The sequence below is a fragment of the Grammomys surdaster genome, unplaced genomic scaffold (genome assembly GCF_004785775.1).
Source record: "Grammomys surdaster isolate TR1022 unplaced genomic scaffold, NIH_TR_1.0 335, whole genome shotgun sequence".
Lineage (NCBI taxonomy): Eukaryota > Metazoa > Chordata > Mammalia > Rodentia > Muridae > Grammomys > Grammomys surdaster.
Genome location: NW_021604754.1, coordinates 1600283 through 1627136, shown reverse-complemented (window position 1 = coordinate 1627136; position 26854 = coordinate 1600283). Strand labels below are relative to the sequence as shown.

The 26854-nt window shown below is 39.5% G+C and overlaps 1 protein-coding gene across 1 annotated transcript in view; it reads left to right on the top strand.

The window, feature by feature from the left end:
- Positions 1-16088, top strand: part of Cav1 (caveolin 1) — a 31583-nt gene extending 15495 nt beyond the window's left edge. The window contains exon 3 of the mRNA XM_028778443.1: positions 13881-16088. Within this exon, the coding sequence (XP_028634276.1) occupies positions 13881-14222 (342 nt within the window). The 3' untranslated portion in view covers positions 14223-16088. The remainder of the gene's footprint in view (positions 1-13880) is intronic.
- Positions 16089-26854: the final 10766 nt, after the last annotated feature.

The window sequence follows — 26854 nt, the reverse complement described above, 5'->3', positions numbered from 1 at the left end:
ATTGTAACTTAAGTTAGCGTAGTGGTCTAATGGACCTTGGCGAATAGAAAAGTCATAGACTTTATGAAGCCAACAGTTGTCAAATTCACCTAGTTCCTGTGGCCCTGTCTCTGGAGTTCTTTTAAGGCCCATCTGTGAGCAGTAGGATCGGATGACTAAGAGGCAAAGGAAAGGCAAATTACTTTGAGTCATATTTTCCTGTCAGGGAGTTGTAAAGTTTGTTTCTCTCCAACTGACATAAAGTTTAGCATTTAAAGGTCCACAGAATTTTAATCCCATCACTTAGCACCCCAGCTGTGTGACTCTGAAGGTAAACAGAGTCTCTGGAGTTCTAAACCAAGGATCCCTCCTAGGGGACCCAACAGCTCACACAAGCAAAGCTACACCAAGGCCTGTAGGTCTGAATCCAAAGTATCATAATACACAGAACTAAATTAAGCCATCTTCCCTGCCAATACTCAGCCTTTGTTCATACTTTCACCACAATTATACCTGGGTTGAAAAAAACAACTAGTACCAGTGAAATCAGTTTCTAATCCATAGCCTGACAAATAACAGACTCAGAAGTGTTTCTTAAAGGGAAGTCCATCAAGACGTCAATTGCCTGTAAGGACGAGGAGCTACCATGCACAAATGTCTGTTAAGACAGCAGGAATGAGAGTGGTGCCTATAGGCTCATGTATTTAAATGTCTGTTTCTAAGTTGGTGGAACAATTCAGCAGGAATTAAGCAGCATGTCCTTGTTGGAGGGAGGAAGTCACTGGGGGCGGGGGCTTGAGGTTTCCAAAGCCCATGCTAAGCCCAGTCTCATTTTTCCTCTCCTTCACCCTCCTCTCTTCCTCTCCTTCTCCCTTTCCTTCACCCTCTCCTACCCCACCCCTCCCTTTTCCCTTCCTCCCTTTCTCTTCCCCATCTCTCTCTTCCTCTCCCTCTCCCTATCTCTCTCCTTCTCCTTCACACCCTTCCCTTCTCTCTCCTCTTCCTCTTCTTCCCCATCCTTCTTTCTTCCTCTCACCCCCTCTCTGTGTCTCCCTCTCTTTCTACTCTCTCTCTCTCTCTCTCTCTCTCTCTCTCTCTCTCTCTCTCTCTCGTGTGTGTCTTCTACCTTCAAATCAGATTGCAAGCTCAACTGATGGTTCCAAGCTACACCTGCCTGATGCCATGCTCTCCCCATCCCCATGATGGTCATGGACTAACGCCTGAAACCATAAGCAAGTTGACAATCAACTACTTTGTTTTATCGGTTTTCTTGGTCATGGTGTCCCTTGACAACAATAGAAGAGTAGCTAAGATAGCTGATTTCACCAATTCATTCATATATTCATATATTTAATAACTACTACTAGCAGAAACAATATTCACACAAACATACAAGCAGGCACACACATACACACACACACACAGACACACACACCAGCACATTAAGTAGGGAATGATAACTTAGGTGCAAGGAAATGTTCAAGTAAGAAACCAGTGTGAGGCTAAGATGAAATCTTTGAGGCAGGATAAGACATAGAGAAGTAGCCTGCTGAGAGCAATGGGAGAAACAAGCCAAGCATCCCTCAGCCAGTGAAAGACTCTGTAGTAGGAATGGGCCTGGGTCTGGTAGACATTATCCTTCATTCCTCAAGGTTCTAGAAGCTCATGATCTGGAATCAGGAAGCAGAATTCCTTCTTCTCTTACCTAAAAGTAAATGAGTCTATCCCAGAAGGACACTGCCCTTGTGTTGATTCCTAAGTGAGTCTGTGAAGTCAAAGCTCACATGGATTTTATTTACACTGTGCTCTTTCAATGACATAGAGCCTGCCCTTTGACCGTCACCTGGATCTCTTTCCTCATTTCATTTATTCCATTCTTGAAAAGTAAATGCTTCCCAAAAGTTAGATGGATAAATAAATGGCTCCAGAAGGCCATAGCAGAGCAGAGCAAAGCAAACATCCCTGCAGTAAGCAGACAGCATTCCAGGCTATAGATACTCCAAAAGTCAAGTACTACCTCGTCACAGCATAGTATGAATTCCTAGGGCAGAATTCTTAACCAGGTGCAATTTTGTTTCCCTTCCAAGAGGACATCTGGCAATGTCTAGAGACAGTTATTCTTGTCACAATTTGGAGGGTGTTACTGGCATCTAAAGAGTAGACTTTAAGGACACTGATAACCTTCCTATGGTGCACCTCCAACAATAATGGTTCATCTAGACCTAAATACCATTCTGCCAATTATATCCATGTGGAAAACCCCATTGTAAAGGTCAGGAATTCTTACATGAAGTGTTAGTTCTGTATAATGGGCTGTGATTCTCCTTGCAAGGACACTAGTATGTATCTTTCCCCCTGTTTGCCAAGTAGTGTTCAAGCCTGCAGAGATTTATTTCATTCATTTTCTATTTGTTTAATAAACAGACTAAAAGCACTGGAGGGAAAATATTCCTGCAGTGAGGTAAAATTAATGCTGTTCATAATGCTTCTTTGACTGAGCTGAATGGTAGGAAGCAACATCTGAAGTCAGGAAGGGCACAGTAGCAATTGAAACAGGAGTTGAAACTTTTTAAAAGGCTGTGACTCAAACACATTTAAGGACTAAAGGGTTAGCCTGAAAATGGCAAAGACATTTTTGCTTGTTGTATGTTGATAAAATATGAAAAGCCTTTTTTTAAAAAAGTATGGTAATCATTCATATCTGTCCCGTGACATGCCCAGAAGCTTAAAGAACAATAAACACCAAAGTATAAACAGAATTCAGTGAGCAAGCCAGACCTCCAGATGAGCCTTCTAATTGAGTGTTTACACAAAATAAGATCTCCATACATTTAATGAGGCAAACCTTCTCTATTGGGGAGAGCATTTACCGTGAATGCTACAGTTATTGCCCCTCTCACACGGCCAACACAAGTGTGCCCAAATAATCATTCTTCTCTGCCCAAGTTCACTAACACACACTCTCCAGTTTCCTATCTCTGGCCCTTTCTTGGTCTATTTTTACACCACTGTCTGTTCTCTGTCACCGGTTTGATGACACTCAGCATCAACAAGTGGCACCAAACAGACACCAGAAGTCTGAGGAGAATAAAAGGAATCAAGGGGCACTCAGCCTGCTTTGTACAGAGACATCTGCAACTAGACACTTTGTGATACGGAAACTGAGGTATATGGGTTACTTGATAAGACTCCTAGCAAAGTAGCCTCAATTACACATTGTATTCTAGGTTCCCACCTGGGGTCACCCTAAGAAAGAGAGGGCCACCTATAATGAACAAGTGTGGAAACAGAAATCCCCAAACCCTGATGTTGAAAATAAGGTTTGAAACTTTAAGGGAGATGTAGATGCATTTCCCAGGAGTCCCCCAACCCCATCAAACCATCACGAGCTGGGTGCCTTTAAAGCAATAGATATCCATTATCTCCTGGACTGAAGGTGAGGGGTCCAAAATCAAGATGATAGCAAGGCCATGCTCCCTGTGAAACCTCCTGTTGATCTCTGTCTTTTCCTTGTTTGCTATGGATTGCTGAACACTCTTGGTAGTCTTTAGATGGCAGCTGCCTAACCTCATTCCTGCCTCTATCATCACTTGCCTTCTCCCTGTGTTTACTGGATATCAGAGTCTTAATTTAGCTTATAATGGGGACACAATTCAATGCATGGCGAAATATAAACTCCCGTGTTATCAGACCCGGAATATTCAGCCTAGAATGGCAAAATGTGACGCAACCCTCAGAATATATCTTACTACTTCATGACCAAGACAACTGGGCCAGTGTTCCTAATACAGGAGAACCAGTGCTCCTCATACAGCTGGCACCATCCTAGACATCTTCCATAAGTTAGCTATTAAATACTTTGAACATCCCTTTGGTGCTGACACCATCGTACCTGCTTGTTTGAAGAAGGAAACCAAGGTAGGAGAACATTAGCAGTTTATGTGATATAATACTGCCATGAAAGAAGGCAAATACAACCTCCATGGCGTTGATCTGGACAGTGTATCACATTTCAAAAACAACATACTGTATAGTATTGCATTCATTCAGATCTGCATATTGAAGTTTTGAGATCCTCTCTACTTGAAGCTTTGCTTTTCCCTAAAACCTCCTGCATCAAATTCAGGCTAGAGAAAGATACCTAGATACCCCAGCACAGACTACTAATTCTGATTTGAGATGCAGAAATTTGTACTTTGACAATATCTTTTGGAAATTCTCAAGTCTTTTATTAGTGTTTGAGAAACTATCCCTCAGGAATAAGGGAGAAATAAAATGCTCTGGGGAGAGAGATAGGGGAGAGAGACAGGGAGAACAGAAAGAAATGACAACTCACCCCCAACCTTCAACCATCAAGTTTCTGGCCAGGAAAGCATGAGGTTACTGAAGATGAAACACGAAGAGGGGAGATGGTGGCCAAACTAAAGTCCAGGCTTTTCACTGCAAACCTTTTCCTGCCCTGTAACCTATACTCTAAAATACTTCACTCGTTCACACTCATCATCTTGTGCTAAAGCTCTGCTTATAGCTACATCCTTTTCCCTTGCCCCCTGCTCCCCAAGACACAGTCCTTGGAACCTCTGAAAGACGAAGTTTCTTCACATCTTCCACTGAAAAGCAGCAGGTCTCCAAGCCAAGAACATGAAGCAATGTTCCTATCCTAGATTTACATTCCTCTAAAGCATGGGTGGGTCACCGAGGAGCTCACGAGATCGTGGGCATGTATAACATAATCCAGACCCTCTGCCTTCGGCATGGCTGGTGCCAAGGGCACCAAAGCCTCTTGCTCAGTGGTGCAAGTAAATTCTGCTTCTGAGAAAACACATGGGAATTGCAGTAAAGTTCCCGTGTTCTGGTAGCACTTAATGGTGCTCTTTCTCATTCCTCCTCCATACCCACATACTCAGACACAATATTATTCCATTGGCTTCAAAGGCCTCTCAACATGTTGGAAACTGTGGGAATGGAGAAGAGAGTTAGAAGTTGGAATACATGCTCTCAGTGTGTGACTAGATTTGGTACACATATTAAAAATTGTAAAAGATGTATTTAATTTAAACAAAACTCTACATTGGCTTTTAGTGGATGTACCACGATGGAGATACACCACAATTTCTACTGACTGGTTTTTCATAATGATCACAGGCATTTACTTTTGAACAATAGTCCACATAAGTAGGTAGAACAAATTAGGAAAAGCTTTTCTGAGAGTGTTTACATCCATTTATTTGTTAGCATCCAGGTGGTATCCAGCATAAGAGAAACTCACAGAGGAAGAGGGAAGGAAGCCGAGACACAAGGCCCAGAGAATACAACATAGAAATAAAAATGTCATTAACTGGAAGGAGCCATCATGTGCTCCAATAAAAATTATCACTGAGGAGAGAAAAGAAGTCTCGTTTAAAGTGAAAGCACTGAGAGAAATTGTGTGGAGAAATAGCTCAGTGGTTAAGAGAGGATAAAGCTCTTTCAGAGGATACGAGTTCAGTACCCAGCATCCTTGTCAGATGGCTCACAACCACTTGTAACCCTAACTCCAGGGCACACTGCACCCCTTCTTTCTCTGCAGGTACCTGCACTGATGCATATACTGACATACAAACAGACACACAGGGTTTCAGTCTTAGCACTCAAAAGGCTGAGGCAGAAAGACTTTCAGTTCAAGACTAGCCTGAGCTACATAAGGAGATGCTTCTGAAATTAGAAAAATGCAGACCCCAGACTCCACTCCAGAAAGTCTGAACAGAGTGCTGAGAATATGCATTCTACCAGTTTTTTTTCTCTTTGAAGTCCCTCTTGCCATGTTAGTCATGTTGAGGACTTTTGAAAATCAAGAACCATAAAGTAGTGCATTTTGGAGTATTGGATTTAAAGGTCTAGATTTGGTTGTCTGGGTGATTGTCTGCATAGCTGACATTTAGGCATGATTCCCCCCAAAGAACAGAACCAATAGAATGTATGTAAGAGAAGATTTATTAGACTGTCTTACAATAATACAATTCTGGGTATTCTAATAACAAGAATCTGCACTCTGGAAAGGCTGAAATTCCAGTAGCTTCTCAATCCAGAAAACTGGATGCCTCGGCAATCCCAACAGGAGCTAAACTAGCAGAAAGATTTCTGGAGAGCTGCTAGTATCCAGTCCACATTTGAAGGCCAAGAAAACTGGAGGTGGGTACACTCAGGAAGGAGCAAATGCTAGCAGATAATGTTGCTTTTTCTACAGCTCTATTCATGTCTCAGTCACCATTGGAAGGTACCACCCAGCTTGAGCCAGTTAATCCTCTCTGCCTAAGGTGTGGCTAGATTGTAAACTGTAGGCTAACTGTAAATCCTATTAAGGTAACAATTAAGACCAAGGATCAGATTTGGTTCTAAGCTCCGTTTGAGGTATATGGGTGGATAGTGTTACACAAACACTGAAAATGGTCTAATTATTTCTCTAAGACTGTGTGGATTATAGAAAGTTTAAGATGATGTATTTCCTTCTCATATACTTACGTATTTTAGACTTAGCACAGAATTTTAAGAAATTATGGTATATATTTACTCTACATGTTTTTATATAGGTATGAAAGTTGAGTTGTCTAATACAAAATACATAAAGTAAAAGCAGTAACGTGAAAGGGGCTTTCTTTAGAATTGGATTTATTGTCTATCCCTTCATACCCAGTTATCTTCAAATATAGTAATTTATAGCAACAGCCGTCCATCATTTTACACTTTCCATGTGGTGTGACTTAGCTGAGTGATTGCTCAGCGTCTCTCATGAGGTGCAATCCAGCTGTCAGTACTAGATCCTCCCAAAGCCAAGATGGAGGAGGTGCCACATCCAGACTTATCTATGTGGTTGGTGACTCATCCAGTCCTCTTAAGTTTCTGGACTGAGGTTTCCAGTGTCTCAAGAGTTGATAGCCAGGGACCTCTTCTATGTCTTGTCCATGCCATCCCCTTTGAAGGTAACCCAACCGTGGCAGCTAAGTTCCAAAAGAGCAAACCAGAGAGCATGAACGGCACACAAGGCAAGGCATTACAGTGTTTTGTAAATTCTTCAGAGACCCCAGCATGTTCGAAGACCAATCACATCTAGCCACCAACTCGAGCAGAGGGCATTGCAAGAACACAAACATCTGGAAAGAAACCCTTGAGACCCATTTTAGAGGCTATGATATTTTAATTTCATTTCTATAAATGAAAATCTGATTGTGCTGCTTCATTCATAGCTAATTTATCATTCTGATATTAATGTAAAATAAACATCTCCAGAATGAAGCTTGGCTACAATCTGTGGGAATTTCTAGCAGTGTGGGAAGAAAATGTTGAGGCCAGACAAGGAACATGTTTCTAAATGTGCACGTACAATGCCTAGCAACAGAAGAGTGTATTCTAGGAATGAAACCTAGAGTGCTGGCTTGCACTGATGGTGTGTACACATCGCATGGGAGAATCTAAGTGGTCAGTATCTCTGACATTGTTTCCACATCTGGACAATGGCAAAAAGAGCATCTTTCCTGTCCTGTTGTCCTTCCACTCCTTCATGTCACCTCATGATCATGAGATGACATCACTTTATGTAATCAGAATATAAAGGGGTCTCCCCATAAGCACCTGTATCTTAAGGGGTATAAAGCTTTTCTAGGTGCTGGAATAATGGCCAGAACTTGAGAATGGTCATCGTTCTCACAGAGGACCAGAGTTAGACTTCTGACGCCTACATTATGTGGCTTGAAACTGCTCGTAAGTTTAGCTTCAGGGAATCTGATGTCCTATTCTGTATTCTGCCAGTGTCTATACACATACTAGCATGCACGTGTGCATGTGAGCACACACACAAATAAATAAATAAATAAATAAATAAATAAATAAATAAATAAATAAACTCTTTCAAAGAAAGGCTATCTTGAAATTTCTGCCCAGCAGACTAACTTAAATCTTATTAGCCACATCTGTGTCACATCTTTATTCTCACCAAACCACTCACCAATAATACTAATGTATTATACCAGGTACAAACTAACCATGACATAACTCTGAGATCAGGGGACAGTTTCAATTACCTAAGTGGTTAGGATTCTTTGGGGACAGCAGTATAACTGTGTTGGACAGACAGCAGATGGGTCTTCAGTAAACACCTTGGCAGCTGCTTAGTTAGTATTATGACTTACCCATACATTTAATTATGCTAATAATGTACTGATATATACGTCACATATTCTAATACAATCAGAGTTTTTACTAACAGTTTAAAACTATATTTTCTCCACTGAAACCAAACGTGAAACCATTGCTGTACACAAAATCACAAAGGTACTTAAATTTGTCTTGACTGTCATTCAGAAAAAAAAAGGTCAGCATTTGGAGAAAAATGATTGTGTTTATTTTATTCCTATGTACGTGCAAACTGCCTTTAAAATATCACCTTAAGATACATTTAGCAGGATAAGATCTTCTGAGATTTATTGCATTAACCAAGCATTATCAAAATGTAACAAGACAAATTGTTATTCTTGACTCCTGTGGCTAGATTTTGTTATGTTTCAGAAACAGCCAATGTTGTGCAAAGGTATTTTAGCATCATTTATAAAGTTGACTCCTAAGAAAGCATCCATTGAGACATAGAAATATTGCTTAAATGCATCTGTGACTTCGATCTGTAGGTCTGCATAGTGGCCGTTGCCAAAATGGCAAATATGTTCCTTTAGTTACAGAACAGAAAAATCAATTCTTTGGTAGAGTAACTTAGCTTCATCTGAGGCATTTCATTTTAAAAGCCACAGGGTGCCTATACCATTTGAGTTTGTTATCTTTTATTCTAAGAAAAGCAAATTTCTAATTCCTATGCCAGTCTAAATCTGAGTAAGCATATAAAGTATTGCTCTAGGTAAAGCCAGAAACATTGAACTGAACACAGTCCTGCTAGGTAAACAACCATCTACTCAATGGCAGGGCAAAATTCCATGCCTACCAAGGGACAGTTACAATGGAGAGGGGTAAGTCGGATAAGCCTCCTGGGAAAGTGGATTCAAGGGTGGCCATTTTGATGGAAGGTTGGTCAGTCTGATGCTCTTTGCAAAAGCACCAGGGGACTAGCAGAGAAAGGCACCATCGTTTGTCTAACAAAATGAGTATTTTGAAAGTCAACATATATACTAAAGATATTTTTTGAAGTGTTCCTGAGGGTTGAAGAGATGGCTCAGTGATTAAAAGTACCAATGTGCAATCATGAGCAACAGAGTTTAGACTCCAGCACCCTACACACACACACACACACACACACACACACACACACACACACCATTTAAAGTATTCATTCCAGTTTTATTCACCCTGACCGAAGAATAAAAATGTCACGGTCACAGTATGAAGAAGACACCTCAATAAAGCATTCAGACATCCTGCCAAGCCAACGTCTTAGAAAGCAAGGAACATGTGTGGGTACCTATAAATAGATCAGGTACAGAAAAAACTGGAAACACCGTGGGGCCTTGGGCTATTCATGCACTTGGGATCTATGAAATTAGCATTCTATTTTAGCTTTTTCTCTGATTCGTTTGGGACCATGAGATTGTCTGCCTCAGTTTCCATATCTGCCATTTAGCTTGGCGGTCCCTGACTGAATTCCCAGGATTGTGAGCACATAGTGTTCAGAGTGGTATAAAAATAATCAGTACGCAAAACTCAAAATATCCTCCTTACCAGATGTCCCTGCTTAAAGTCATAATATTAGCAAGAGCTCTGGCTTTAACAACCACAGTGTGAGTGCTTCTAGGCACTCATGAACCTCAGCGAAGATTAAGCACCAGGACTTTTGTAAGAGTTTGGATTTCCAGCTGTGGAATCAAAGGACTATACACCCGAAAAGTGACACATTCCGGCTTTGCTTACTAGCATCTGGGTGACCTGGAACAATTTATTAACTTCCTTCAACACCCTCACCTTCGAAAAGGAGTAGGAGTGGGCATCTCAGAGGCTTGCGAGGAGGGCAACACAAATACAGGTTAGTCCTCTTGAGCCAGCAGTAAGTGCTGAATTCACAGCCTTTGGAGGCGGTGTCAATCATTTTTTGCTTATCTAGTGAAAACCCTGCTCATCTGGTCAAGGAGTTTGTCACCGCTGTTGTTTATTGAGCATGTGCTACATTCCAGGGCTTTGTACTCTCAGTAAGCACTCTTTGCACTAGTGGACATCCCCGCAGAATGACGTAGGGAGGAGGAAGCACCACTCAGGCTTGAACGCGACATCAGCCCGAGCTGCTTCTGCCTTCTGCTACACCTAATTTGGATGTACTATTTCACTCTTTTAAGCCACTGTGAATTCTGTTTTTTAAATAAATCATTTTATTTATTTAAATTTCAAATGTTATCCCCCTTCCTGGTCTCCCCTCTACCAACTCCCCATCCTATCCCCCTCCCCTTTGCCTCTAAGAGGGTGCTCCCTCACCCACCCACCCACCCAACCACTCACCCCACCTCACCCCTCTAGCACCCCCCCTTCTCTGGAGCATCAAGCCTCTACAGGACCAAGCGCCTCCCCTCCTACTGATGCCAGATGAGGCAGTCCCCCACCGTTAATTCTTCAGACTAAATTAGAAACTAACTGAATATATTTATGTTTTCTTTATGTCATCTTGTCACAGAAAAACCGCACAAAATTCACTGGGGTATTAAAGATTATGCTCACTACCTATTTTGAGCAGGCACTGAAAATGTATAGAAACTTTCAAAAGTACCTTAAAAAAGAAAAAGGAATTTTCAATATGCTTACTAAAAAAGTACTTTAGATGTAAAGTTAAGGAAATTCTTATCAAGAAATTTTTCATAGAAACACATGTCCTAAATATCTTCTCTAACTAAATATACTTCATTAATATGTGCCAGTTATACATATATATGTACATATATATATTTATACATATATATGCATATATGTGTACACATGCAAATTCACACACACATACACACACACTTTGTTCACTGTCTCTGAGGTCATGCTAAGGAAATTATTAAGTATCAGAAGAGTTAAGGGTATCAACCTTTTAAGTCTATTAATATGTCTTTTAATTGTGAAGTACTCTGTTCATTTTTAAAAAGATACTTTTCATAGAATGGTTCAGTATTAAAGAAACCATTAACTTCCTTTAGACCAGATTTGAGCCTCAAACCAACCTCTTGTTCACAGGGACAATTCGTTGTCATTTCTGGAATAATTGGTAATAGGCCTTCCCTGTAATGAAAGCAATGGGCCTTTATACGCTTTGTACAAACAGTTCTGCTCTCCCAGGATATTTGTAAATCACCATGCATTGTTTATCCTTGAACCCAGATTTAAATTTTAATGATGATTTTACAATTTTGACTTCTTCAGTTTCACTTTTAAAATAGCAACATTTTTTAAGATGTAAAAACAAATAATATATTTTAAATGAAGGAAAAAACCTTAATTTCTCATTTTCATTGCTTTGGGAAGAATTTATTATCATAACCTTGCAAATAGACAATTATAAATAAGTTGGACAGAAACAACATTCAAGTATTGGTCTGATTTACCTTATGTCCCAGCCCACCTTTCTCTAAGTGTGTGTGTGTGTGTGTGTGTGTGTGTGTGTGTGTGTCTGTGTGTGTGTGTGTGTATGTGTGTGTGTGTTTTACAGGACATATCAGAGGTTATCTCTCCAAACCCACCCATCTCTTTTATTAAGGATAAACTCTTTCACTAGTCTGGAATTCCCCATTAGACTAGTCTAGCTGGCTTGCTGAGCCCTGTCTGGTGTGGGCTTTGGCTTGTTTGTTTGTTTGTTTGTTTGTATGTTTGCCTGCTTGTTTACTATCATTTTTTAGTGTGTTCTGAGGACCAAACGTCCTTGTGCTTGCCCCTGAGCTATCTATATTCTACAATCTGTTAAACACACAAGTAAATATTTACCTCAACCTAGTTCTAAATGTGCTGAGGAAAAATACAATAACCTTAAATCTTTTTAACTTCATTTACAAAATTATAACCAAACTATTTTGCATATTATACTGTTAGAACATTCGGCAATAGAGCAAGAAACAGAATGTTCTAGAAAATAAACTTTAAGACTGGTAAGCGTCATGTACTGTTTCCAAAGATATTTTGGTGTGCTAAATCAAAGGTGGCTCTTTGACACTGAGCCGCAGCCTGGAGAAACCCAAGTTCTAGCCTAGACTCTGAGCTCTGCTAGGCTACAGCTAGTCAACGTCAGTTTCTGTGGATTTCAAACTGCTAGAGCCCCTCACATAGCAGTGTCTCTATTGTGCCTTCCTGTTGATAATTGCTTTTAGTACTTTGTTTAGTTTATATAAAGCCTAAGAAGTAACTATGTCGGTGAGTAGGTGAATCCTTGCCAAAGGACTGAATTTGCACTAGGCTCCCCTATTGCTGTGTGCACATCTGTCTTTAGAAAGTCACCGTGTCTCCTCTTTTGTAAAGTGACAGGAACCTACTGTTCCAGGTCACCAATGCAAAGAAGCACTTGTAAGTGCTATGTGACTGCAAGTTTGGTTGATTGCTTCCCAGTGGCTTCCTGAAAGTACTTCTGAAGTATCGTGAGTCTTGCAGCATTGGTGTTGGTCTTGATCATTACCAAAACTATATTCTCAGTTTATCTAATTCTAAAGTTCAGTCCTGCTAACGTAATTTTTTTCTCTCTAATGTTCTCCTTGCTCTAATGTCACGTGAGTTCTCCTCAACAGTCCAATTAGGAGTTCAAAGGTCATCCTTTGTTCCTCTCTTTGAAGTAACCAAGTCCTAACAGTTCTTGCCATAATGTCAAGGAATTATTTTCTTTGATCTCTTGTTTCTTTTCCTTCCACCATTTTCCTCCTTCTTTCTCACTTCCTTCCTTCTTTTTTTCTTTCCTTTTTTTTAATAACCACTTTGTCATTATCTTGACTCTATCAACTTCACTTGGGCTGTGTCACAGCCTCCTTGCTGGTTTCTTTTACCTTAAGACCAACACACACACACACACACACACCCCTCAGACACACATACACACTCAAATACAAACACACAAACAGCTCAGATCCACACATGACTCAGACACACATACATACATACATACATACATACATACATACATACACACATACACACATAACACATACATACTCACACACGTTGTCAAATTCATCTGAAGAAGCTGTGTGGCTGTAGCTGCTCTTCCCTGCTTTTACATCTTCACAGACCCTCACTGTGTGGAAAACAATACCCATTCTGGCCTCAACCCGTCTTTCTGATGTGGTCACTCTGGTCTCCTCTGCCTCTGACACTCCTGAGTCGCATTCTTGCTTGCTTCTGAGGCATGGCTCCCAGCATTCCCACACATCTTTACTTTTCCCATCACATACATTTCCAAAGCTCTGCTTTACCACTCCACAGCCATCTCTCTCTGTGCCTCACCTCACAGTGACCTAACTCCCTGAAAGGATTCTGTTAATCCTGTTTTAAAAGTCATTAACAGATTTGTCTAATTCTGAATGTGTCTGGTACTTAATACTGGATTGTGATTGTCTTTGAAGACAGTAAAAACTTAGGTCACATTCTTTACCTTTTAGTGAGTGTTGGGTGTCCTTACTCACGTTTCTGAGTTTTGCTTTAAAGCACATCCCTTTGTCCTGAAAGCAGTAGTCCTCAACTGATGACACAGTAAAAAAAACACCTGGGACGTAGGTTAAAATCCTTTTCCAGCTCCACCCTAGAATAATCAGATCTGAGGAGAACCCATATATTCACATTCCCAGTGATGTCCAAGGAGGCAGACACTGCTGATGGTTGCTAATCGTCTTGCACAGGGCTGGCACACAAATCGTAGACACTTGCATACATCTCAGGTGGTATTTCCCTTTTCTCCTGTTCTCACATTCTTCACTTTCTTTCAGATTGACTTTGAAGATGTGATTGCAGAACCAGAAGGGACACACAGTTTCGATGGCATCTGGAAGGCCAGCTTCACCACCTTCACTGTGACGAAATATTGGTTTTACCGATTGCTGTCTACCATCTTCGGCATCCCAATGGCGCTCATCTGGGGCATTTACTTTGCCATTCTCTCTTTCCTGCACATCTGGGCAGTTGTACCGTGCATCAAGAGCTTCCTGATTGAGATTCAGTGCGTCAGCCGTGTCTACTCCATCTACGTACACACCTTCTGTGATCCACTCTTTGAAGCTATTGGCAAGATATTCAGCAATATCCGCATCAGCACGCAGAAAGAGATATGAGGGACATTTCAAGGATGGAAGGTTTTCCCCCCCCTTACTATTTCCTTGGTGCCAATTCCAAGTTGCCATCACAGCCGCAATTTATGAATGGTTTGTCTTGGTTGAGAACAAAGAATTCATTCCTTCCATTTTCATGTATACTACTTGTCTCTTCTGAGCTACTGCATCTATTTCTGACAGTATGGGATATTTAAACCCACCCTGCCCTCTCTTTTATACGTGAATCATTGTTTCATTGGCTAAAATATAAACATATCATTGAAAGATAATTTGAGAAAAAAATAGGAAAGATTGGGAGGTGGGGGAAGAGTACCAACAACCTCAACTGACTGCTCCAAGGTGATGATGTCATAGAAAGGGAAGAGTTTAAGGATATGGCCATGTGTTTAGGGGCATGAAGGCAGGTTTTAAATATATCCCAGCTCTCTGAGGAGTTGGTTGTTGTCATCACTCTTAGCAATCTGGTGGGATCTAGTGATCACCATCCATTTGGAGATTGTAATCTTCACGTTCATGATACCAACAATGTCTTACTCATCCTGACATTTTAACCTGTTATTTTGTGTGCCTGAATATTTGCTATACTGAGAATAAGATCTCTGTGCCTTCTAATTTTTCATGGTTTCTTTTCAAATAGGGTCTAACTCATCTACTTGCATTATGCCAGCAGCTTTCCTAAAAACAAAACATACAAAGTCTACTTGCCAGTTCTCAGTACTTCTTTCTGACTCTGACATAAAGAACCTGTTGACGTTGATATCTGTGCTTGGCTATGTAGCATCTTTCTCTATGTTAAGCCTGGTCAACATTAACTCAGTGAAATGATTTGAAGCAGACAAATGGGGCTGAGACCTCTGTGGACTGGCAGAAGTAGAAGCCAGCTTTCTCTACCACTCAGCAACTGAATGAGACCAGCATGTCTGTTCAGTTTCACTTATTTTCAAGAATAATCACACGTTCCTGACTCTAAGCTAACCCTACACCAGAATGGTTTAGTGATGGACTGAGATGGTTCAGGGGCTCAACACCATGCTCCCTTTAAAACTGATGAGTGAGCCTCCAGGGAGGAATGTCAAAAAGGAGGCTGCCAAAATGAGACTGCCAAACCTGTTGCAAACATGACCCCTTCTATGCGTAGCACTTGCAATAGTCTGTAATGCTGTGAAGCTTGACCTCTCCCCCTGTGAGGAGCCTTTGGCCTCATTCATGCATCATTTTCTTCAGAGAGAAGGTGGGGGAGGGGTAGTAACAAAAGCTTGAGGTAATGTTCTTGCTGGAATAAGTTCAAGTTTTTCTGAACCCAAACTGAGGAATTTCACCTGTGTACCTGAGTCTCCAGAAAGCTGCCTGCCTGGGACACCAAAAGCCTCTTATTCCTTTGCTCACATTATGGCTCTATCCTTGGGGATATTTTTTAAATTCCAGATACGCTTTTATTTTCACTTTTATACATTTATTCGAACCCTGCTTGACTTGTTTTCTCTTTCAGTGTTGCTGACACTTTACCAATCCGCTACCTACTTTGATTGTTTGCATTTAAAACAGACACTGGCATGGCCACAGTTTGACTTTTAAACTGTGTACATAACTGAAAATGTACTAGACTGTATAACTTTTTAAATGTAGAGATAGTCTTTATCTTTATATAAAGAGAATCACTTGGGAAATGGTTCTACGATTCAGTCTGTAAACTGTGTGTTCCAAGACATGTCTGTTTTTTTCTAGATACTCAGTCTTAACGCAAGAAAATTGCTGACCCAAAAGGTTACTGAAATTTTATATGCTTACTGATATATTTTACACTTTTTTATGCTGCATGGCCTATAAAGATTTCAAATCTGCACAATAAAATTGTTTAACAGTTAAGCAGTTTTGTGTGTATGTATGTCTGTATGTATGTATGTATATAGTAAGCAGGTGTACAAGACATATTGTATTATGTTTGGGGCTATCAAACTTCTCAAATTTTAAAAATAATTTAAGTGAGATATTTCTGCTAAAAGTCATTGCTATTCAGGGATTACTTCAGATAGTTTAGTTATAATTTATAACTAACTTAAAGCCATTTTAGTAACTTATACAATGGTTTAATATCTTTTAATCTGAGTCCCAATAACCATATGTCATGGATATTAATATTGTTGTTTGTTTTCACCTAAATTTACATTTGGAATTCTGCATTAAAGTATTCTAAAGACAGAAACCAACAGGACAGAGATAGAAACGATAAAGATGAAGATTAAGAAAAAAACCAAGATAAAAATAAAGAACAAAAAATTTATCAAAAAGAACTTGGCTTCATATTTGGGATACTAGCAATTTCTAGAAAGTGAGCCAGGATGCTGGGGATCCAGCTCAGGGACCTATGAGCCCAAGACTTCAGAAAAACTAATATCTGGTTTTCTAGTGAAACTGTGGAAGGAACTGATGTACCAGTTAGTAGGATTCAATCAGGAGGTCCTCTATCTGACTTGATGGTAGGTCAACTTCTTGTTCTATTCAAACCTTCAACTGATTGAATGAGGTCTATACCCGTGTGAAGGAGGGCAATTTGCTTTATTCAGTCTACCAATTGAATTAGCAGTGCCATTCAAACCACTCTTGAAGGAACCACGACATAATGGTTGACCAGATATCTGGACGTTTCAAGGGTCCAGTCAGTTTGACAAATGAAATGAACCAGTACAGTTTCCAAATTCAATTTGATTTTTAAACATCTCTAATTTCTCTCAGATAAGAAGAATGCATGGACATCACTGGGTTCCTCTCTTTTCTCAGAAAGCATGGGAGCTGCTGAGCTGGCAGTTCTGCATAGAATATGAATTTACTATCTATTTGTTTCCACTGCATACACTCTGATCATCTCCGCTCAATCCAGGCAGAAGTGAGACTTCCACTTATAGGAGAATAAGGGATGTGTCCTTAGACGAAAGTGAATCTATCCCTCTGTTTGTCATGTGAATGTCTCATTGTCTACACATGACCAAAATCACACTGTAGATTGGTTTAGGCACACCCATGAAATGGGTCCATCACTGGGTATACAAACAGCTACACAGTTTGGAAGACTTTGGCTCCATATTGACAATAACCAGATTCATATATCACACATTTATATATTTCCATATATAGAAATACATGTTGACTCAGGGAACTAGGGCTCTCAGTTTGAATAGCTCACTCACTCATACCATTCCTGACATGAGTACTTATTTTCAAACATTTTATCTTTCAAATTGTCCACACTTTGAGGGGATAAAAAGTGAAGAAAGACAGCCTTAATATGAAGAAAGGATAAAGGCACACACACAATAAAAGATTTGTTTATGAATGCATAAGGTAATAAATATATACAGTATTAAATTTCTATATATCAGAAATATGCAAAATAAATGACAAAGAGGTTAGCTGCACATTTAAAATATGTAGTGCATAGCTTTTTAATATACTTGAAATATAAATTCAATATAATTTTCTAAATTAAGATAATGAACATGACAATTTTTAAAGGCATAAAAATTTACAAACACATGCTAATAATAAAGCTTAAAAATTTACAACATAAATTTAATTATTTTGTAGGGTTTGCTGCTAATTTTGGATTTAAAACAGAAAGGGAGCACTTAACTAAAATATTACATGATTTCTGATTTCTATCAGATACTTATCTCTATTGCATAAATAAAATATTGAAAACTAGGACAATCTGTAAAACTGTTTCCATCTTAAAATAAGATCTAGAGAGTATATTGAGTCTATAGTCCCCATAGCTAATGTCCTGTGATATTACTCCAACCCTGTGTATCACCCACCAAACCTCTGTTCCCTCCATTCCTCCATCACTCTGTGTGGTGTCAGAGGCCTAAGACTTCCTGCTCCCATGACCTTGCAGAAGCTTTCTGACTATTTTGCATATAGTTATAAAAAGAGTTTATCAGGTGAGCAGAGTTCAAGTAAACAGCAGTAGTAGTTAAGTCACAGTAGTTAAAATTGTGATGATCCCTATGTACCACGTCCATGCACTTCAATTGCATTCATTTACACACTTCTAACAGCCCTCTACAGAGTACTCTATCACATCATTTCAATTATAGAGATTAGGAAGCTGAGACTCTGAGGAGTCAAACAATTGATCCGGATTCACACAGCTAGTAACGTACAAAGTCAGGATTATGAACACGTGGATCTCCCAGAGCTGCTCGCTGAACAATGGCGTGAATTCACACACAGCAACTGATAATGGAGAAAACTGAAAGCAAGGTGGGTCTGTGCGAAGAACAAGTGCTGGTCAACATTCCAGGCTTCGATAAATACAAAGGAAATATTTTGCATCTAAATATAAAAGTAAAACTACCCTTATAAATTTATCAAAATCATTTTAAGCGTTTAAAAATAAGGGGGCTCAGTAAGTAGACCCCAAGTCTCATCATAAGGGCTTAAAAAATAAGTTTTTACCAGTTACCTTGATTTTTCTATTTGTTTGTTTGATTTTTTTTTTTAAGAATTGGGTCTGAATCCAGGCCCTTGCTATTACTAGGCAAGTGATCTACCACTGAGGTAAATCACACCTTTAACCCAAGCACTCAAGAGGGGAGACAGGTAGATCTTTGAGTTCAAGGCCAGCCTGGTCTACAAAGAGTGTTTGGTACAGCCAGGCCTATACCAAGAAAGCTGTTTCAAAATAGGAAAGAAAGAGAGAGAGAGAGAGAGAGAGAGAGAGAGAAAGTTTTCACAAAATAAAAATGTTTAAGATACTATCTACTTTGTCGTACAGTTTATATTCTCAGGATCTTTGTTCCGTAACGGCATGTCTCCTTGAATTCACTATATTTTTTCTAGACTGCTCTCATCATATAATCTTCTCACTTCCGAACCTCCCTTGAACTCAGATCTTTCTCTAACTCACTGGTTCTCAACCTGTGGGTCATGACCCCTTTGGCAATTATCTATCTCCCAAAATATTTGCAAAATTACAGTTATAAAGTAGCAATTTAAATAATTTTATGGTTAGGAGGTATTACAACATGAGGAACTGAATTAAAGGGTCACAGCATTAGGAAGGTTGAGAGCCACTTGTACCTATTAACTATCTACTTTCTTTTATAGCTAAATTTCTCAAAGAAATGTCTTTGGATATTATCCAAACAGCATTGAAACTACCCCCAGCCTCACTGTATATTTAAGCTGAATAAGCTCTTAGTGTTCCTCTGGAGTTCAGGTGTTTCTTATTTTGTTGCTTAGCTATCATCCATCTATGAAGTCATCACCACACCAAGGTCTAGAACAATGACTACATGAAATACATACATATTTCATGTTGACTATTAAACATTGAAGATGTTCTACTCAGAACATACTTCTTTAGAAATACGATATTCTGTCCTGCACGGGTTGCACAGGCCCTAGCACTCAGGAGACTGAGACAAAAAGATCTAGAACACAGGAGCAGCCCAGGGTGTAGAGTGACACTCTAGCTCAAGCAGCCAAGCTGTGGGGAATTGCAAGGGCCAGGAGAGAATGTGCAAGGCCCTGCGTTCTGATGTCCGAACCACATACCCAGGTTATATCTATAGTTTGTTGTTTTCAATTTTTTTTTTTGAGATTATAATTAGAAAGTTTTCCCTTCACTTTTCTTTCTCCAAACCCCCCTCCATAGATAATTCCTTCTTGCTCTCTCTCAAAATGATAAGTGTACATATGCCTTTAGAAATATATTCATATTTCATATATTAATACATTCATGAATATGTGTGTGTGTGTGTGTGTGCATGCGCATGCACACACTCTTAAATGTCAGCTACTCTTTTTTTGTAATGTTGTAGGACACATGAATTGTGCCACCAGAGGAATGGATGTGGGACTGGTAAGACCAGCACGAATAGAACTAACTCTCTCACTATTTACATACTTGCTTTGGGGCACATAACCATGTCCTCCAACTAAGTGATCACAAACAGTCAGTCATGAACCCAGCACCTGGAATATGTCTCCATGCTAATGAGATACTTCAGTAGCCTTAGCCTTCGGCCAATGACCTTTCCTTCATGGATATTCCCACAATCTTCCCCAAAATAGCACCCCAAATAAAGGGTATGTGTTCAAACCCACCCCCAATAAAGAAATAAAAAAAACTTAAGAACATCCAGAGAGCTACTTCAATAGAGATTGTCAAGAAAGGCCTTTGCCTAGAGGAGTCAAAACACTAAGACTCTACAAGAAGGCCTTCTCTCCCCTCCCCTCTCCCTTCCAGATGGTATATCAGCCGCGCCCTGACACCACTGGAGGAGAGACACCACATAATGTTACTTGCATATTTTGTTTTCAGGGCTGACCATTTGATATTGGATAACCAATTAATGTGTTCATCTCCAGGGAAGGCTATTTCTCCTGCTCACAGCGTTCTTTAGTTGCCTGTAATACTTTGTATAGGGTTGAGCTCTATAGTTCTTTGTATAGGGCTCTTGGAAAATAAACTTTAAGACTAAACAACTAAATCATTATATAATGACTCAGTACATTACTATAGAAGATTCTATAGATAGTTGATAGATAGGTGATAGATGATAGATAGATAGATAGATAGATAGATAGATAGATAGATAGATAGATAGGCAGATAGATAACTTGATGACTCATCTGCATGTGTTAAAGTTTCTTTTGCTCGATATTTATATGACTTTACCATTTTTTTCTGATATATTCATTTCCAGTCTTTCCCGTCTCAGATGCTGCACATGACCATATTCACAGTACATAATACAATGCTATACACATGGCAGTGTCCTTCAGAGAGACTGCCATATGGATATCACCTCCTAAGTTGTGTATATAAGGAAGCTTTCTATGGTCTCATACACTATGTCTTTTAGGAAAAGCAGAGTTAGAACTGATTGTATTATAAGAACTGCATAGTCTTATGTGGTCCAGACAGTGACCATTCATTCCACTGGCCTCATCTTGTATCAGGACCTTACTGTCTGTGCTCCAAACACACCTCCAGTTCTCTATCAGAACTCCTTCTAGAGTCCCCATTTAAATGTTCTGAGTCAAAATGTGAATTTCAAGGCTGGAGAGATGGCTTAGTGGTTAAAAGCACTCTCTGCTCTTCCAGAAGACCCAAGTCTCATTCCTAGCACAAGCATGGTGACTCACAAACATCTGTAACTCAGTTACAGGAGATCCAACATCCTTTGCTAGCCTCTGTGGTCTCAAGGCATGCAAATGCTGGACAAATATACATGTAGACAAAACAACCATACACATAAAAAATTAAATTAAAATGAAAGCCAAAATTATTTTGAAAGCATGAATTTCTCTAGTGAAAACTTTAGCAAAGGCTAGCATGGATGTTTGATGTATCTATTTTTTTTCTTAGTGGAATAATAGCAAGCACATGTTGATAGGGCTATGAAGGAGAAATACTTTCCAGCAGCTGTTGACTTCATCAGCTCCACTATGCGATGAGTCATTCTAATTTCTAGAGCTACACAGTTACAACTAAGAAAGTGTGGCCTTTTTAAAAATTTATTTTTTTAAACCATGTTGAGAAGAGTGGGAATAGTTAGACATGGAGAAAATGAAAAATAATCAGATTGAAGGAAGGATTGCATACTATAGGAGCTGAGTAACTATTTTAAAAGGAGGGTTGCCTACCAAGTGCTTTAATGGAACAACTGAGCTGAGTGGCTGGAAACTTCAGAAAGGGAAGGACTTCTGCAAAATCTTTTCTATTTCTTCAAAGAATGGCAACAGCTGCCAGCCTGAGCCATTCTAAGAACTTCCAATAAAGATGCCTATTTCTTGCCTTTGGCTGTATTTGTTATGCCAACTATTAATGAGTTAATAGCTATTCCAGGCATTAGTCAACACTCCTTTCAAGGATATATTTCTTAAATCCTATATCATATTGCCCAGGCTCTTGGAAAAGGTGACTTGCAATTACCTGCCAACACCAAGTCAGCTGGGCTGACTCTGTAATACAAGGAGGCATTCTGAGATGTGCACAACAAAATATACACCGATGGAGGCAAATTTCAACTTGGCAGAGACTTTTTCCTTTACCTTGATGTCATTTCTATTGCTCTAAATAGCAGTTTCTATTTATTAAGCACATGCCATAAACTGACAGAATCCTAAACATTTTATAACTGTCACTGCTGGGCAGTGGTGGTGCATCTTTCTAATTCCAGCACTTGGTAAGCAGAGGCAGGCTAATCTCTGAGTTCAAGTTGATCTACATAGTGAGTTCCAAGATGGCAAAAGAGAAAGGCTAAAGAGATAAATCCTGTCCCAAAAAATTCAAAATAATAATAACAATTAATAATAGTAATTAACAAATTTTAAAGATCACTGATAGCCCTATATTGTGTATTATTTAGGTTAAGTGAAAGACACTGCTCTATTTTACAGATTAGGAAAGGCAAAGCTCAGTGAAGGTCAGTAATTTAATCTGGGTGAGTTAGTTCATTTAAACCCATGAATGTTAGCTTTACGGAAAAACTTCAATTATTCTTGAGAGAGTGTGTAAAAGCATAGCTCCACTTCAAAGTCCTACAACCGCACTGTGTGTCATCAGCCAGAAACATAAAACAGTAGTAAAAGAATAAAAGCCATGGAAACAACGTGTAGAATTCTGTTAACAAAGTTGTGGGCTTTATTCTCTAAAGGGCGTTAACAGAACATTGATTTACCATTATGGAGGAAAGAAAGGTAAGTAACAGAAGGTTTTGTCTTCATAGTGCTTAATGAGGCACCAAGAGCACCAGTGGCAAGATGGGATGGGTTCATAGCTTGCTGTCTTCTGCTGAAAGAATAGCTATTGTAAAACAAAAAATTGTCTCTAAGAATTGTTATCACTTACTACAGTGACGTCAAAGCTATGCCCTGTAGGATCCCTGAGAGACAAAGGAGAGAGCAGGGGTCAGGTGGGACAATGGTCTCTGACACTTCTCTACGAACAAGTTCTAGTTGACTTTCTTTTTGTATTGATTTTCAGCCCTACATTTTCTTTGACTAAATCACTTCCTCACAGAGAAAATCTTAAAGTTACTGTATGAGTTGGTGAAATAAATGCATATACTGACTTAGATCTTAAGGGAAATAGCATTTGCTTTTGTAAATACCATTCAAACATATGAGCGGTGATATTTTAATTCTCTATTTGCGTACATACATATGAGCCCATATATATGAGTGCAGGAGCCTGTGGGACACAGGAAAGAGTTTTGGATCTCTTGGCGTTAGAGATCCCAGCATTGAGGTGGCTGATGTGGATTCTGAGAACCAAACTGGACCCTCTCCAAGGACATTACAAGCTTTCTACTGCAGAGCCATTACTGCTGATGGATTACAACCCCATCCCTGAGTTGTAGTATTCAACTGAGTTGTAGCTGCTTTAAAAGCAGTCTTAACAGAGTACATGACCAAACACAGGAAACATGTAGCAAAGCCATGGATAAATACCAATTAAAATATAGGATGGCCTTGCAACCTCTCACACCCTTGTTGGAACAGAAGTGAGTGATGACTCTAGTGGGACAAATAGGAAAACGTAGTCATGTCTTTCATATTCCTGGGGAGGAAATGAATGTAACAGTGAGGTTATAGACATTCAGACAAGTTTTTGACATACTGTAAAATATTGCCCAAGCAAAGTGCAAATAAACTATCAGCCTTCCTCTGGTTTGACTTGAGTGGACGTTATGTCAGGTTTGACATTGGACTTGAGTGACTTATTTAGTCCTTATTTGGCTTTCAACCTTAAACAATAGGGGAAGAAAATAAGCCACTGGTGTATCAGGAAATGCTTTGAAATTAGAGGCAGAAGCCTATCATCAAATCCTCAACTAATTTGAGAGCTGAGTGTGACTTTGGATAAGTCATTCAACTGAATAACTTCTCTCCTTTGGAAGCTCTACTATCGTGTTAGGTGGTGATGTGTGTAAAAAGCTGAAAAATCCCTAAAACAGACTCAGGCCTCGTGAGAATAAGGAAGATTTGGGCAGCCCCTCACTGCTTGAATCGAAATTATTCTTTCTAAACTACAGCATCACTTACCTGATTTTCTTAACATATCCAAGCTTTCTCTGGCCGTTCTCTATAGAATGCATCGCTTTGTGCATTGTTCAATATAATCCATGTCAACAGTTTCCCAACTATATCTGACCCTTTAACCTTAAGGTTTCATCAGTTTGGTTACTATTTCTGTTCCTGCATTCACAGAGGGTGACATCTAATTGGTTCAAGCTAGATTATAATGTTAACTCATCTTAGATTTGTTGTCCTCCTGTCTCCACTCTGTTATGGGAGTGCAGTCATCAGGTTTCGACTGATAAGGAAGCTTGTTAGGAATTAGCAGAAAAAACTAGAACACACCTTTCTTCACAGTCTACATATCCTTAAAACACTAATCTTCCAACCCTCCCCTATATGAATCCCCATAGTCCTAGGAAATAGGAAAGAAGGCTCACTGCCCAATTTTACAGAGAGGAAGACACAACTACCAAGATTAAAGGACCTCCCCAGTAGCACTTTTTAAGTGCAAGTCATGATTGAAAGAAAGTTGAGACCTTTGGCTGGCTGTTCTTTCCTTACTAATTAATGCTGTGAAAATTCAGAACATATGCAAGTACAGTGATGTGACATCTGTATCAGCAGCAGAAGCAGTCTCAGGCTCACAGAGATGGAAGATCCACAAAAGACCACTAAAGTGAGGAAACATCTTAAAATGCGCGTGTATCTCTCTAGCCACATTTTTTACTTCGGAGGAGCTTTCTCCCAGTCAGTGGTATTTTTGTAAACCAGAAATGAACCCAAGGATTTAAATCCTTGGACAGGCCCAGTGCCAATGGAGATCTCCCCTGTCTTCACAACTCAATAGACAAATAGATTTTTTTTCATTCATACAAGTCTTAAAAGCACAATGCCCATAACCCACTGCTGACAAACTAAGTGAGATATCTCACTGTAAAGGACACATTAACAAATGCTAAAGGGAGACAAGATCCAACAGGAGAAGTTTCAACAAAAAGTTGTTCAGTAGCCTTAAATCCGTGGGGCCATTAGGAAGTCTAAATGTCCCCTCCACCTGACCTCTGATGAGGGTGGGAATGGGAAGAGAGATTCTCTCCGCTTTACTCAGCAGAACACAGTGAAAGACATCCTTGGCATGAAGCCTAACTGCCTGCCCTATGATTAATGTTGTTAAGCAAATTTGTGTGTTGTCATAGTTCCCACCCTGTGCTCCATGCTCATTTAGAAAGTGGAGCAAAGAGAGCCCAATACTTTGAGAATGTCAATGCAAAATTAAAATAATTGCTCATTACGTAATACAGTTATTAAAATATCCTCTGTTGTTCAAGAATCAAGTTGTGTGTGTTGATTGAGAAGACAGAAGAAATTGACATAATTATGGTTTTCTCTGAAAAGTTTCCCAAGCAGATAAAATTACTCTGGCCCTAAAGACCATAAGACATTTATTTTTACCTATATTGAACTATAGACTTCTGGGGAAGGTGGGCACTAAAGACCAATGTTTAGGTCTCTTTGTATCTACAGAATTTAGCCTAATGACTAGCACATTAAATACTTGCCTAAATAATAACATAAACTGACCCCCTGTTAAAGAATACACTGCACCGAATATACTTCCCAGTATGACAAAGGTTTGATGTAGGTGTACCACAACTACAAATCCTTCTAATTAGCACTACACTTAGTCTCTTTATAGCTTTGTGACTCTACATCCACAGTTTTAGAACAAAGCCTTCTGATGTTTCTGCCTTTGAGTCACAAGTCAGTGCTATTGACAAATGTGGTTATTGTATGCTTGAAATACAATTAGTACGAGAAAAAACATTAAGTTTATTTATCTGTAGTAATTTATATTTAGCTCAACCATTGTGATTTATGATTTTCATTCTAGACAAAGAAGGAATAGATTATGGGATGGTGATTGCCACATAGCAGTTACTATTTGCATGTATTTGTATAAGTGAAGGAATGAAAACGAATGAATGAAAAAATGCACACAATCAACCCCTCTGTCAACTTGCACCCTGCATACAGCTCTCAGAGGTAAAGCTAAAAGCATTTCCTATGCACGGATTTCCTGGGTTGTGTCAACACAAGTTGATTACATTACAGGGATAATATCTGTAGTTAGTGTAGATTTGTTTTTTCCCAACCACTCTTCCAACAGGCGTGTTTGGAAAGAATCTTGGAAGGGTGGAAATAGAGGATCCTCTGAGGCACAGAAGGAATGGAAAAGTAAGACAAGAGAACAATGTTGGGAGTGTCTCCCAAGGCTGAGAAGACAACAATAGTGTATGGATACCACAGGCACAGGCAGCCTGTACCTGTTCCTTTGTAAACCCAAACAATGTAATAAGACCCTAATGGGGAATAACTAGCTTGAGCTCCTAAAGAACCTTTACAGTTGCTTAAGTGCTATAGGATAGCACTCTAGCCTGCATCCTTAGAGAAAACATAGCTCTACAGACCACGCATCAACTGTGGTTTGTGGGGAATCAAATAGGACCTTCATATGGCACAGTGAAGGACACTGTCATGATAACGTTTGACCTTCCCACCAGATGGGCAGAATAATGACTTGGACCATGGTCAATTTATTC